The 15,681-nt window shown below is 46.2% G+C and overlaps 1 protein-coding gene and 1 long non-coding RNA gene across 7 annotated transcripts in view; one reads left to right on the forward strand and one right to left on the reverse strand.

The window, feature by feature from the left end:
• CASKIN1 (CASK interacting protein 1) overlaps positions 1–15,681 on the forward strand; it is a 411,436-nt gene that overhangs the window by 314,008 nt on the left and 81,747 nt on the right. For all 6 annotated transcript variants that reach the window (XM_063934707.1, XM_063934706.1, XM_063934708.1 and 3 more), the window contains one exon: positions 6,831–6,939. In XM_063934707.1, the coding sequence (XP_063790777.1) occupies positions 6,831–6,939 (109 nt within the window). The remainder of the gene's footprint in view (positions 1–6,830; positions 6,940–15,681) is intronic.
• Positions 3,638–15,681, reverse strand: part of LOC134945436 (uncharacterized) — a 107,496-nt gene continuing 95,452 nt past the window's right edge. Inside the window, exons 4-5 of the long non-coding RNA XR_010182119.1 lie at positions 6,648–6,988; positions 3,638–4,376 (exon numbers count right to left, since the gene is read on the reverse strand). This is a non-coding gene — a long non-coding RNA (uncharacterized LOC134945436). The remainder of the gene's footprint in view (positions 4,377–6,647; positions 6,989–15,681) is intronic.

The following is a 15,681-nucleotide window of genomic DNA, read 5'->3' on the forward strand; positions in this document are numbered from 1 at the left end:
TATGGAAGGTTTCACGCAAGGCCCTTCCAGCTGGATCTGTTGGACAAATGGTCCGGATTGCATCTTCACATGCACCAGAGGATCCGTCTGTCGCCAAAAGCCAGGATTTCTCTTCTGTGGTGGCTTTAGACTTCTCACCTGACTGAGGGCCGACGGTTTGGGATTCAAAATTGGATTCTGCTAACCACAGACGCAAGCCTTAGAAGTTGGGGAGCAGTCACCCAAGGGGAACAGTTCCAAGGAAAATGGTCAAGTCAGGAAGCCATTCTTCCAATCAATATTCTGGAACTAAGGGCCATATGCAACGCCCTTCTACAGGCATCACATCTTCTTCAAGATCAAGCCATTCAGGTTCAGACGGACAATGTGACGGCAGTAACGTACATAAACTGACAGGGCGGAACGAAGAGCAGGGCAGCAATGGCAGAGGTAACAAGGATTCTCCTCTGGGCAGAAAGACACTCTGTGGCATTGTCTACGATCTTCATTCCGGGAGTAGAGAACTGGGAAGCAGACTTCCTCAGCAGGCACGACCTCCACCCAGGAGAGTGGGGCCTTCACACGGAGGTGTTCGAGTGCTTTACACGTCGGTGGGGAATACCTCAAATTGACATGATGGCCTCTCGTCTCAACAGGAAGCTCAAGCGGTATTGTTCCAGGTCGAGGGACCCGTAAGCAGTGGCGGTGGATGCTCTGGTGACTCCATGAGTCTACCAGATGGTGTATGTGTTTCCACCACTCCCATTGATCCCAAAAATTCTCAAAAGACTAAAAAGGGAAAAGGTTCAAGCAATTCCCATTGCTCCGGACTGGCCAAGAAGGGCCTTGTATGCGAATTTACTGGAGATTCTCCTAGAGGACCCGTGGCCTCTACCTCTTCGTGAGGACCTTCTCCAACAAGGGCCGTTCGTCTATCAAGACTTACCACAGCTACGTTTGACGGCATGGAGGTTGAGCGTCAAGTTCTAGCCCGGATAGGGTTATTTCTACCCTGATCCACGCCAGAAAGGGGGGAACGTCTAAACATTACCACCGTATTTGGAAAAAAATACGTCTCTTGGTGTGAAAACAGGAAATTTCCTGAGGTGGAATTTCAATTGGGTCGTTTTCTCCTTTTTCTGCAGTCAGGTGTGGATGTGGGCCTACGTTTGGGCTCCATAAAAGTCCAGATTTCGTCCTTATTCATTTTCTTCCAGAAACAATTGGCTTCTCTCCCTGAGGTTCAGACATTTTTGGAGGGGCCCTTCGTGCCTTCTACGGCACCTTGGGATCTCAACGTGGTGCTGCAGTTCCTGCAATCGGATTGGTTTGAGCCTTTACAGGACGTTGACGTCAAGTTTCTTACGTGGAAGGCTATCACACTGTTGGCCTTGGCTTCTGCAAGGCGTGTGTCGGAGCTGGGGGGCATTGTCTCAAGGGCCCCATGCACTACAACGATATGTCGTATGGCTAAAGTCGGAGGCAATTTTCCTTGTACTCTCCCGGGAGCTTCCCGGGAGTGGTTCCATACGATTCCAGGCGATTTGGTACATTTTGCATGCGATATATCGTATGTGATCCCAGCCGTGCCTACGGGAACCGACATATCACAAGTGCAGCACTAATGATCTAGGGGAGCCTCACGGGAACGCGCATCGGATCAGATCGGAAACACCTCCACAATGCCCGATTTCACCCGATATATCGGCCCAAAATTGGCTAGTGTATGGGGCCCTTCACAAATGCCCCTATTTGATTTTTCATGAAGATAGGGCTGAACTCAGAACTCGTCAGCAATTTCTTCCAAAGGTCGTGTCTGCGTTTCATATCACCCAACCTATTGTGCTTCCCGTGGTTACCGACACCTCTGCTACTTCAAAGTCCTTGGATGTTGTGAGGTCTTTGAAGATCTATGTGAAGTGGACAGCTAGCCACAGATAATCTGACTCCCTGTTTGTTCTCTATGATCCCAGTAAAATTGGGTGTCCTGCTTCAAAGCAAACTATTGCACGCTGGATCAGGCTTACTATCCAGCATGCTTATTCCACGGAAGGTTTGGTGTGTTCAAAATCTGTACAGGCCCATTCTACTAGGTTCTTCCTGGGCAGCTGCCTGGGGTGTCTCGGCTTTACAGCTCTGCCGAGCAGCTACTTGGTCAGGCTGGAACACGTTTGCTAAGTCATTCCGACCCGATCGCTCGCTGCAGTTTCTCGCAGCGCAGCGATCAGGTCGGAACTACGCATGCACTGTGGCGCCGGCGAATGGCAGCCGTCATTGCCTAGCGATCGCCTCTGAGGCGGTCGCTGGGCTAGAGGGGGCTGGACCGTTTAGGGGGTGCGGTCCGGCCAACGCAGGCGTGTCCGGACCGTTGGGGGGGGGGGGGGTCCGCGGCGGCTGCGTGACGTCACACGCAGCCACTGCGGGCCGGGGAGCGACGAGTAGCTCCCGGCCAGCACGCTGAAGCTGCGCTGGTCAGGAACTACTCTGGAAGTGCAAAGGCATCGCCGCTGTGCGATACCATTGCACTTCTGCGCGCGCGCGGGGGGGGGGGGGCGGCACTGACATGCGGGGCGGACTAGCCCTGTGCGTCCCCCCGCATGTCAGTGTGAATGATTGTAGCTGTGCTAAATTTAGCACAGTTACGATCATCTCGGAGTGACCCCCTTTGTACCCGTACGTCGCGCGTGGGCATTGCGGTGCATAGGCGTGCGCAGAAATTTCAATTATTAGCCTGATCGCTGCGCTACGAACAACGGCAACTAGCGATCAACTCGGAATGAGCTCCCCCCATATACTGTAGCTTTGGAGGTAATTCAAAATTAAATTTAAGATTTTATTTAACCTGGATTCTGGGATCTCTGCTTAGTTGGTCCAACTCATGGCCTTGATGGCTACAGTACATAGCGCCTTAATCAGACCTGATCACAGCAGCAAAATTGTTCTCTAATGGGCAAAACCATGTGCAGTGCAGGTGGGGCAGATATAACGTGTGCAGAGTTAGATTTGGGTGGGGTGTGTTTAAACTGAAATCTAATTGCAGTGTAAAACTAAAGCAGCCAGTATTTACCTTGCACAGAAACAAAATAACCCACCCAAATGTAACTCTCTCTGCACATGTTACATCTGCCCCACCTGCACTGCACATGGTTTTGCCCATTAAAGAACAATTTTGCTGCTGCGATCAGGTCTGAATTAGTCCCATTCTCCAGTCATTGCACACAAGGCCGTGATTCGGTAGGCCCCATGTAGTGGCAGCATTTGAGGCTTTTTGGTGCTCTTTTAGTCGCACAGCCAACCAGACAGTGTAGAAAGTGTCAGCCACATAATACTCAGCACATCAGAGCTAGCTCTGTATGCTGGAGGACTGGTGGGAGGATGTCAGTCTTGTGGATACCAACCAGGGTGATAATTGCAAACTAACTGGCCAATTATCATAATCACCCCCCAATCATGCTCCCCCCTCCCCCCACATCTGTATTTTTATCTTTCTCCGAATGTAAGTGAACCTTGCATTAGCTCTTGAGAATTGGGTAATTGAACACTTTCACTTGTCAATGCTGTCAGTATCTTTGCAGTCATCAAAGTGTGGTTTGTCTACATTAGCGACACCAGTAAATAAATGTCTTACTCTTCATTAATGACTTGTGTTACAGACATATTTTGAATCTGCGTTATTACCACACTTTTTATTTTTGGCATGTAAAATTAATATTCAGTAGATCAAGCAAAAGGACGTGTCGGAAGAAGGCTCTGGAGCAGTGACCAGTGGGGGTCCAACCAATTTCGCACAAATAATCATTAGGAACCAGTGATAATTATGAAATATCACTAATAACAAGGACAGGACAATACTCACTATGATAAATATAGATCTGTGTTAGCCACTTGCCAATGAGCCACAACCGATAGTTCCTCTGGCGCACAAGATCAATATCAGTTGTACGCTTTTAGCCCAGGGGTGGGCAATAAGTGGCCCTCCGGCTGTTATCCATCCCACATGCCCTGCCACAGTTTTGCTATTTGGCATGCTGGGACGAGTCGTTCTACAATAGCTGGAGGGCCGCTTATTGCTATCCCCTGTTTTAACCTTATGGCCCAAAAAAAAAAGTTCATCGCTAATGTACGCATAAGCCGTAAGTGCTGCGTTTCATCTTTCGGAACTGGTTGCTTCTAGAGGAGGAGCTGCAGACATTAGTTCTTGTATACCCTAAGGTGATGTGCATTTTCCGAACCCAACACCTTGCTGTTGTCGCTGGTGCTGCTGGCGCAGGCGCCGCTACCAGCACTAGTACAAGGACCTATAAGAATGATGATGCTGTTAATGCTATGTGTGAGTTTCCTTACGGCTGATGTCTTCCTCCGGTTCTGTCATGGTCTTTGGTACAACCTGGATAAACCTAGGGCCAAAAGAACGTAATTTTGTATCTGGAACAAATCATATTGCCATGCAAGGGAAGCAAATACATTTATATGTTTTCTGTGCAGAGTAAATACTGATTGCTTTTGCATGTAGGTCACAAATGTTAGGCAGCTTTATTTCTACACTGCAACTTAGATTTCAGTCTGGACACACCCCACCCAAATCTAACTCTCTCTGCAAACATTACATCTGCCCCACCTGCAGTTGTGCCCAGATTCACAGTTACTTGCTTTTTTTGCTTTACTCCCATCTCATAATAAGGTTCAATGTCTCCTATACTTTATCATAGTGTCAGCCTTGGCCACTATTTTACCACTATCAAGAGTAGCAGTGCCATCAATTTCTATATCCCTTGTGCCATTTTTGTGCTGCATAGTGATTAAAGATTCCTCGAGGAGTAATAGAGGGATTGGCACATTTATAATAGCAGCATTCCTGTGTTTCCATAGATAGACTATCTGAGCAGTTGGCATTAGTTTCCCAAGATTGACTTTAAGCTTGAACAGCGGACGGCAACCTTTTGCTACCAGTGTGCCGGCTAAAATCTAAGTAATACTAACTGCATAGTGTGTGTGTGTGTGTGTGTGTGTGTGTGTGTGTGTGTGTGTGTGTGTGTGTGTGTGTGTGTGTGTGTGTGTGTGTGTATGTACACACATATATATATATATATAGTGCTTTGATGAAGTCAGACTGGTGTTTTGTAGACACCACAATGAAACGTGTTGGTCATCTTTGTACTGATCTTATAGGCTGGTGACAACTTATGTTTGGAGACACAGTGGTAGACAAGCTTTGAGAAAAGCCTTTCGGCCTTATTCAGGTATGTTAATAAACCAAAAAAGCACACTAATGGGCAAAACCATGTGCACTGCAAAGGGGGGGGGGGGCAGATGTAACATGTGCAGAGAGATTAGATTTGGGTGGGGTGTGTTCAAACTGAAATCTAAATTGCAGTGTAGAAATAAAGCAGCTAATATTTATCATGCACAGAAACAATATAACCCACCCAAATCTAACTCTCTCTGCACATGTTACATCTGCCCCACCTGCATTGCAACATGGTTTTGCCCATTAGTGTGCTTTTTTCATTTGCTAACAAACCTGAATAACCCCCAATATTCCTTATTGTTTTGTGGGTCTTTTGTTTCTTTAAATAAATAATACATGATTTTTTGACAAACACGAAGACTACTAATAATCAGAACAATTATAATAAACTCTTATTTAATATGGAATAATTATAAGATTTCTTAGTACATGTTTGGCCAAAAATGCAAGCCCACCTCCCACGACAAGGTGAACCTTTATCAGGTGGTTCCCTAACATCCCTAATACTGACACATTATATACATTTATCCAGGACTTATCTTTCTTAGTGCTCATTCTGATGTGTAGACTGCTATGCCAGGACCATACACTTATATTTTATTGAGAGAATCACCAGAAGCAAGGTGAAAGGACTCTGGAAAGATCCATTATTGCTCCTGGTTCAGATAAGCTTTATATTGTATTTATGTGGTACAGGGCAATCTTTGTTACTTATGGGCCCTACACACTTAAAGATGTAACTGAACGATATGAACGTTCTCTTTCATTAATGAACGAGAACTCGTTCATATCTTTCAGTGTGTAGGCATCAACGATGAACGATGCGCGGCCCAGCGCTCGTTCTTCATTGGTGCTTCGTCGCTTATGCATGCAGGCCAATATGGACAATTTCGTCCATATTAGCTTGTACTGCTATGGAGGCGGATAACGGGTGAGTGAAGAAACTTCACTCCCCCCGTCACCCCTGCCCCCCCGTGCCGCTGCGTCACCCGTCGGCCGTATCAGCCATCGGGGCACCTCGGCGGCACATCACCATGTGTGTAGGGCCCTTAAGTGTTTGACTTTCACGTGGCGTTATTGATAGATATATTGTGCTAGGAGGCTCCCGTGTTGTTGGCATGAAATAAATAAATAAATATATATATAATGAATTAATTTTATAAATATTTGTTAATTTATCATGCCAGTGACAGATTAATGTGTAGTCACCAGATCAATAGTTCTGGAAGGCATGAGCATTCCTTTTTTTAGAACAATACATGTTATTTGTCTACTACCAAGCACAGATGCAACACATAAATCACTTGTCTGAATCAATGACTTCTACTGCACCAAGAACAGAACAGGCGAGAGTAGGCGAAGTAGTGAGACCGGTAGGCCCAAAAAAGTTGGTGGCAATCAGCAAGGCTTATGCACTGACCTAGTATATAGGTAAATTGTCGGCTTAGACTTCTTGGTATTGTTTGATATCCAGCGTATTGAGCATCTGAGTTTCTTACACTGCGTGTTGGCCAGGCTGCCTGGTGGACTTCCATAAAAGCCTCACTGCTGGAATTCATTGTGGTTTTACAAATAGTTCTGTCATTCTGTCTCTCCTGGTCAGGCTTTTGCTGCAAGCTGGCATAGACATCAATCGGCAAACCAAATCTGGAACAGCTCTGCACGAAGCAGCCCTGTGCGGGAAAACGGAGGTGGTGAGACTTCTTCTGGATGTAAGTATCCTTATATCTTCCATACTGGGGATGCTGCTTTTCCTTTTTGCTTGTTACATATGAAGACAAAGAACATGAAATTACCATCGTTACATTTATAAATAAGCACTTATAAAGCTATTATCCGTCTCAGATTTATTACATCTTAGCCCAGTGCTTCCCAATCTCAAGGCACCCTAACAGTCCAGGTTTTAAGGATATCGATTGTTAAGCACAGTTGATTAAAGCAAAATGACTCAGGTATTAATTAAGTCACCTGTGCTCAACCATGGATATCCTTAAAACCTGTGTTAGGGTGCCTTAAGGACCGACTTTTGGGAAACATTGGGGCAGATGTATTAACCTGGAGAAGGCATAAGGAAGTGATAAACCAGTGATAAGTGCATGGTGATAAATGCACCAGCCAATCAGCTCCAGTATGTAAATTAACAGTTAGGAGTTGATTGGCTGGTGTGTTATCACCTTGCACATATCACTGGTTTATCACTTCCTTATGCCATCTCCAGGTTAATACATCTGCCCCATTGTCTTAGCCCTAGTGCCCCCATGCTCTTTAACTCACTTACCAATTTATTTACTCTACAGAATGTAAGGTAATGACTATGGTGCAATGGGCTGGTGTGATGGCTTATATTGCTCTGTTACTGCACGGTACGTACAGTGGGAGTGAGGTTTATTGTCTTAGCTTGGTTTTAAACTGCATAAATAACGTCTTTATAAATGTGAAACAATTTGTAATTACAGCATATTATTTTTAATAAGTATATCTTGACACTTATCTAGCTTTTATATTCTTAAGCTTTATGTGGTGTTTTAGGACTTTTTTAGTAGTCAGTAGAATATTTAATATTCATACGGGTATTCAAAAGAAACAGGAATCGTGGGATGCTTGTAATACGGGCTTCCGCCGCTAGGTGGATGTTTGCTGAATCCTTCATAGCCAGTGTACCCCACTGATGTCGCAGGGGAAGGTAGCGTTTGGCTGCAATTATTCTTTTTTCCAACGAGTTATTCACTCTTTCGCCTATTTTTGTGATGGCTGATTCACACAAACAACGTACTACTGTGAAGTTTTGATTCCTTTTTGGGGAAAAATGCAGTGGAAACGGTTATTATGCTACAAACAGCTACAAAGTATTCATTTAGACGTTTTGAAAAGGTTACGTCACGATTTGAGGAAAAAAGGTCCCGATTTGTGGCGAACAGGTGACTGGTTCTTCCGTCATGACAGCGCACCTGCCCACACAGCGGTGAGTATTAAGCAATTTTGAACCAAAAATGACATGACACCTTTGCCTCACCCGATCTCGTCCGGGGCGACTTTTCTTTATTTCCTCGGATGAAAAAAGACCTTAATGGAAAACTTTTTGCTGATATTGAAGAGGTGAAACAAAAAACGGGAAAAGTACTAAAAGGCATCAACAAAGATGAACTTAAAAAACGTTTTGAGCAATGGAAAAAACGTTTGGACATATGTATTGATTAAAGTGGAGAGTACTTTGAGGGTGACTAAAGTTTCAAAATGTACAAATAAATATTTAATTAATAAATCATTAATTCCTGTGTCTTTTAGGTACCCCTCGTATATTAAACCAGGTGCTCACATGCAGCCTCTAAATCCTCTATAATATATTTATGCAAGAGGTGGCACATTGTATTCATAAGGGGTAAAATGGAACAAGCATAATGACAATATTTTGATAATGACAACATTTGAAATGAATTAGTGCATTTTATAAATAAATTTAACCGACATTCATCCTTACATCATGGCATTATCTTGGCGCGGGGTAGATGCACCAAGCACTGAAGAATGGAGAAGTTGCCCATAGAAATCAATCAACTGCTACCTATCATTTTATAGAATGTATCACATATTCAGCAATCTAACGTTATATTCTCCGGCTACAAGTCCCACACCCCCATATTAAATACTTGATGCTAGGGTGGCCAAACCCGGGAACGGGATCCCGGGATTTGGGCCTAAAATTGCCCGGGGGTTCAATCCCGGGATTGGAGTTTCCAATCCGAGGGATTTCGGGATTAGAAAGTCCCCTTGTTTTTCAGTGCCAGGCATCGTTGCGCGACCCTATGCCGTGCGCACAGTGCAGTGTGAAGTCAGCGATCACACTGCGCAGTCTGACGCCAGCCACCCGCGCTGCCTGGACCACACCCGCCACCCACCGCATGCAGCAAGTGAACCCACCCGCACTCCCAGAGGAAGGGCTAGTCCGGGAAAGAGGGAGGGGGAAGGGGGGGGGGGGTTTGCACTGAAGATTTTAATCTTAAAATCTTCAAAACAATCCCAGGAATTGGTCATTTTTCAATCCCGATATCCAGGATTGAAAAAAAGGCCTGGGATTGGCCACCCTACTTGATACCCATAGATGAATTACTGGGAGCCGGGATAATAAATGCTATTGCTGACTCTTTTCCATCACCAATAATACTGTATAATGGAATCCGTTGCCATGGCTTTGCTCATTCAGAATAAGATGTATATATAATCAAGTGCTGATAATGAGGAACAATGAGCTTTGTCATCTTGTATTCAGGAACAGTGTAGAACGATGAAAGTTAGGAAGAATGATCAATTAGTGATGAGCGCCTGAAATTTTTCGGGTTTTGTGTTTTGGTTTTGGGTTCGGTTCCGCGGCCGTGTTTTGGGTTCGACCGCGTTTTGGCAAAACCTCACCGAATTTTTTTTGTCGGATTCGGGTGTGTTTTGGATTCGGGTGTTTTTTTCAAAAAACCCTAAAAAACAGCTTAAATCATAGAATTTGGGGGTCATTTTGATCCCATATTATTATTAACCTCAAAAACCATAATTTCCACTCATTTTCAGTCTATTCTGAATACCTCACACCTCACAATATTATTTTTAGTCCTAAAATTTGCACCGAGGTCGCTGGATGACTAAGCTAAGCGACCCTAGTGGCCGACACAAACACCTGGCCCATCTAGGAGTGGCACTGCAGTGTCACGCAGGATGTCCCTTCCAAAAAACCCTCCCCAAACAGCACATGACGCAAAGAAAAAAAGAGGCGCAATGAGGTAGCTGTGTGAGTAAGATTAGCGACCCTAGTGGCCGACACAAACACCGGGCCCATTTAGGAGTGGCACTGCAGTGTCACGCAGGATGTCCCTTCCAAAAAACCCTCCCCAAACAGCACATGACGCAAAGAAAAAAAGAGGCGCAATGAGGTAGCTGTGTGAGTAAGATTAGCGACCCTAGTGGCCGACACAAACACCTGGCCCATCTAGGAGTGGCACTGCAGTGTCACGCAGGATGTCCCTTCCAAAAAACCCTCCCCAAACAGCACATGACGCAAAGAAAAAAAGAGGCGCAATGAGGTAGCTGTGTGAGTAAGATTAGCGACCCTAGTGGCCGACACAAACACCGGGCCCATTTAGGAGTGGCACTGCAGTGTCACGCAGGATGTCCCTTCCAAAAAACCCTCCCCAAACAGCACATGACGCAAAGAAAAAAAGAGGCGCAATGAGGTAGCTGTGTGAGTAAGATTAGCGACCCTAGTGGCCGACACAAACACCGGGCCCATCTAGGAGTGGCACTGCAGTGTCACGCAGGATGGCCCTTCCAAAAAACCCTCCCCAAACAGCACATGACGCAAAGAAAAAAAGAGGCGCAATGAGGTAGCTGTGTGAGTAAGATTAGCGACCCTAGTGGCCGACACAAACACCGGGCCCATCTAGGAGTGGCACTGCAGTGTCACGCAGGATGGCCCTTCCAAAAAACCCTCCCCAAACAGCACATGACGCAAAGAAAAAAAGAGGCGCAATGAGGTAGCTGTGTGAGTAAGATTAGCGACCCTAGTGGCCGACACAAACACCGGGCCCATCTAGGAGTGGCACTGCAGTGTCACGCAGGATGGCCCTTCCAAAAAACCCTCCCCAAACAGCACATGACGCAAAGAAAAAAAGAGGCGCAATGAGGTAGCTGACTGTGTGAGTAAGATAAGCGACCCTAGTGGCCGACACAAACACCGGGCCCATTTAGGAGTGGCACTGCAGTGTCACGCAGGATGTCCCTTCCAAAAAACCCTCCCCAAACAGCACATGACGCAAAGAAAAATAAAAGAAAAAAGAGGTGCAAGATGGAATTGTCCTTGGGCCCTCCCACCCACCCTTATGTTGTATAAACAAAACAGGACATGCACACTTTAACCAACCCATCATTTCAGTGACAGGGTCTGCCACACGACTGTGACTGATATGACGGGTTGGTTTGGACCCCCCCCAAAAAAGAAGCAATTAATCTCTCCTTGCACAAACTGGCTCTACAGAGGCAAGATGTCCACCTCATCATCATCCTCCGATATATCACCGTGTACATCCCCCTCCTCACAGATTATCAATTCGTCCCCACTGGAATCCACCATCTCAGCTCCCTGTGTACTTTGTGGAGGCAATTGCTGCTGGTCAATGTCTCCGCGGAGGAATTGATTATAATTCATTTTAATGAACATCATCTTCTCCACATTTTCTGGATGTAACCTCGTACGCCGATTGCTGACAAGGTGAGCGGCGGCACTAAACACTCTTTCGGAGTACACACTTGTGGGAGGGCAACTTAGGTAGAATAAAGCCAGTTTGTGCAAGGGCCTCCAAATTGCCTCTTTTTCCTGCCAGTATAAGTATGGACTGTGTGACGTGCCTACTTGGATGCGGTCACTCATATAATCCTCCACCATTCTTTCAATGGTGAGAGAATCATATGCAGTGACAGTAGACGACATGTCCGTAATCGTTGTCAGGTCCTTCAGTCCGGACCAGATGTCAGCATCAGCAGTCGCTCCAGACTGCCCTGCATCACCGCCAGCGGGTGGGCTCGGAATTCTGAGCCTTTTCCTCGCACCCCCAGTTGCGGGAGAATGTGAAGGAGGAGATGTTGACAGGTCGCGTTCCGCTTGACTTGACAATTTTCTCACCAGCAGGTCTTTCAACCCCAGCAGACTTGTGTCTGCCGGAAAGAGAGATCCAAGGTAGGTTTTAAATCTAGGATCGAGCACGGTGGCCAAAATGTAGTGCTCTGATTTCAACAGATTGACCACCCGTGAATCCTTGTTAAGCGAATTAAGGGCTCCATCCACAAGTCCCACATGCCTAGCGGAATCGCTCCGTGTTAGCTCCTCCTTCAATGTCTCCAGCTTCTTCTGCAAAAGCCTGATGAGGGGAATGACCTGACTCAGGCTGGCAGTGTCTGAACTGACTTCACGTGTGGCAAGTTCAAAGGGCAGCAGAACCTTGCACAACGTTGAAATCATTCTCCACTGCGCTTGAGACAGGTGCATTCCACCTCCTATATCGTGCTCAATTGTATAGGCTTGAATGGCCTTTTGCTGCTCCTCCAACCTCTGAAGCATATAGAGGGTTGAATTCCACCTCGTTACCACTTCTTGCTTCAGATGATGGCAGGGCAGGTTCAGTAGTTTTTGGTGGTGCTCCAGTCTTCTGTACGTGGTGCCTGCACGCCGAAAGTGTCCCGCAATTCTTCTGGCCACCGACAGCATCTCTTGCACGCCCCTGTCGTTTTTTAAATAATTCTGCACCACCAAATTCAAGGTATGTGCAAAACATGGGACGTGCTGGAATTTGCCCATATTTAATGCACACACACTATTGCTGGCGTTGTCCGATGCCACAAATCCACAGGAGAGTCCAATTGGGGTAAGCCATTCCGCGATGATCTTCCTCAGTTGCCGTAAGAGGTTTTCAGCTGTGTGCGTATTCTGGAAAGCGGTGATACAAAGCGTAGCCTGCCTAGGAAAGAGTTGGCGTTTGCGAGATGCTGCTACTGGTGCCGCCGCTGCTGTTCTTGCGGCGGGAGTCCATACATCTACCCAGTGGGCTGTCACAGTCATATAGTCCTGACCCTGCCCTGCTCCACATGTCCACATGTCCGTGGTTAAGTGGACATTGGGTACAGCTGCATTTTTTAGGACACTGGTGACTCTTTTTCTGAGGTCTGTGTACATTTTCGGTATCGCCTGCCTAGAGAAATGGAACCTAGATGGTATTTGGTACCGGGGACACAGTACCTCCAACAAGTCTCTAGTTGGCTCTGCAGTAATGATGGATACCGGAACCACGTTTCTCACCACCCAGGATGCCAAGGCCTCAGTTATCCGCTTTGCAGTAGGATGACTGCTGTGATATTTCATCTTCCTCGCAAAGGACTGTTGGACAGTCAATTGCTTGGTGGAAGTAGTAAAAGTGGTCTTACGACTTCCCCTCTGGGATGACCATCGACTCCCAGCAGCAACAACAGCAGCGCCAGCAGCAGTAGGCGTTACACGCAAGGATGCATCGGAGGAATCCCAGGCAGGAGAGGAATCGTCAGAATTGCCAGTGACATGGCCTGCAGGACTATTGGCATTCCTGGGGAAGGAGGAAATTGACACTGAGGGAGTTGGTGGGGTGGTTTGCGTGAGCTTGGTTACAAGAGGAAGGGATTTACTGGTCAGTGGACTGCTTCCGCTGTCACCCAAAGTTTTTGAACTTGTCACTGACTTATTATGAATGCGCTGCAGGTGACGTATAAGGGAGGATGTTCCGAGGTGGTTAACGTCCTTACCCCTACTTATTACAGCTTGACAAAGGGAACACACGGCTTGACACCTGTTGTCCGCATTTCTGTTGAAATACCTCCACACCGAAGAGCTGATTTTTTTGGTATTTTCACCAGGCATGTCAACGGCCATATTCCTCCCACGGACAACAGGTGTCTCCCCGGGTGCCTGACTTAAACAAACCACCTCACCATCAGAATCCTCCTGGTCAATTTCCTCCCCAGCGCCAGCAACACCCATATCCTCCTCATCCTGGTGTACTTCAACACTGACATCTTCAATCTGACTATCAGGAACTGGACTGCGGGTGCTCCTTCCAGCACTTGCAGGGGGCGTGCAAATGGTGGAAGGCGCATGCTCTTCACGTCCAGTGTTGGGAAGGTCAGGCATCGCAACCGACACAATTGGACTCTCCTTGTGGATTTGGGATTTCGAAGAACGCACAGTTCTTTGCGGTGCTACTGCTTTTGCCAGCTTGAGTCTTTTCATTTTTCTAGCGAGAGGCTGAGTGCCTCCATCCTCATGTGAAGCTGAACCACTAGCCATGAACATAGGCCAGGGCCTCAGCCGTTCCTTGCCACTCCGTGTGGTAAATGGCATATTGGCAAGTTTACGCTTCTCCTCCGACAATTTTATTTTAGGTTTTGGAGTCCTTTTTTTACTGATATTTGGTGTTTTGGATTTGACATGCTCTGTACTATGACATTGGGCATCGGCCTTGGCAGACGACGTTGCTGGCATTTCATCGTCTCGGCCATGACTAGTGGCAGCAGCTTCAGCACGAGGTGGAAGTGGATCTTGATCTTTCCCTAATTTTGGAACCTCAACATTTTTGTTCTCCATATTTTAATAGGCACAACTAAAAGGCACCTCAGGTAAACAATGGAGATGGATGGATACTAGTATACAATTATGGACGGACTGCCGAGTGCCGACACAGAGGTAGCTACAGCCGTGGACTACCGTACTGTACTGTCTCTGCTGCTAATATAGACTGGTTGATAAAGAGATGTAGTAGTATGTATGTATAAAGAAGAAAGAAAAAAAAACCACGGGTAGGTGGTATACAATTATGGACGGACTGCCGAGTGCCGACACAGAGGTAGCTACAGCCGTGGACTACCGTACTGTACTGTGTCTGCTGCTAATATAGACTGGTTGATAAAGAGATGTAGTAGTATGTATGTATAAAGAAGAAAGAAAAAAAAACCACGGGTAGGTGGTATACAATTATGGACGGACTGCCGAGTGCCGACACAGAGGTAGCTACAGCCGTGGACTACCGTACTGTACTGTGTCTGCTGCTAATATAGACTGGTTGATAAAGAGATGTAGTAGTATGTATGTATAAAGAAGAAAGAAAAAAAAACCACGGGTAGGTGGTATACAATTATGGACGGACTGCCGAGTGCCGACACAGAGGTAGCTACAGCCGTGGACTACCGTACTGTACTGTGTCTGCTGCTAATATAGACTGGTTGATAAAGAGATGTAGTAGTATGTATGTATAAAGAAGAAAGAAAAAAAAACCTCGGGTAGGTGGTATACAATTATGGACGGACTGCCGAGTGCCGACACAGAGGTAGCTACAGCCGTGAACTACCGTACTGTACTGTGTCTGCTGCTAATATAGACTGGTTGATAAAGAGATGTAGTAGTATGTATGTATAAAGAAGAAAGAAAAAAAAACCACGGGTAGGTGGTATACAATTATGGACGGACTGCCGAGTGCCGACACAGAGGTAGCTACAGCCGTGAACTACCGTACTGTGTCTGCTGCGACTGGATGATAAATAATGATATAAAAAATATATATATATCACTACTGCAGCCGGACAGGTATATATTATATAATGACGGACCTGCTGGACACTGTCTGTCAGCAGAATGAGTTTTTTATAGAATAAAAAAAAAAACACCACACAAGTGAAGTCACACGACGAGTGTTTAACTTTTTCAGGCAATCACAATATAGTATACTACTAACTATACTGGTGGTCAGTGTGGTCAGGTCACTGGTCAGTCACACTGGCAGTGGCACTCCTGCAGCAAAAGTGTGCACTGTTTAATTTTAATATAATATGTACTCCTGGCTCCTGCTATAACCTATAACTGGCACTGCAGTGCTCCCCAGTCTCCCCCACAATTATAA

The sequence above is a fragment of the Pseudophryne corroboree genome, chromosome 7 (genome assembly GCF_028390025.1).
Source record: "Pseudophryne corroboree isolate aPseCor3 chromosome 7, aPseCor3.hap2, whole genome shotgun sequence".
Lineage (NCBI taxonomy): Eukaryota > Metazoa > Chordata > Amphibia > Anura > Myobatrachidae > Pseudophryne > Pseudophryne corroboree.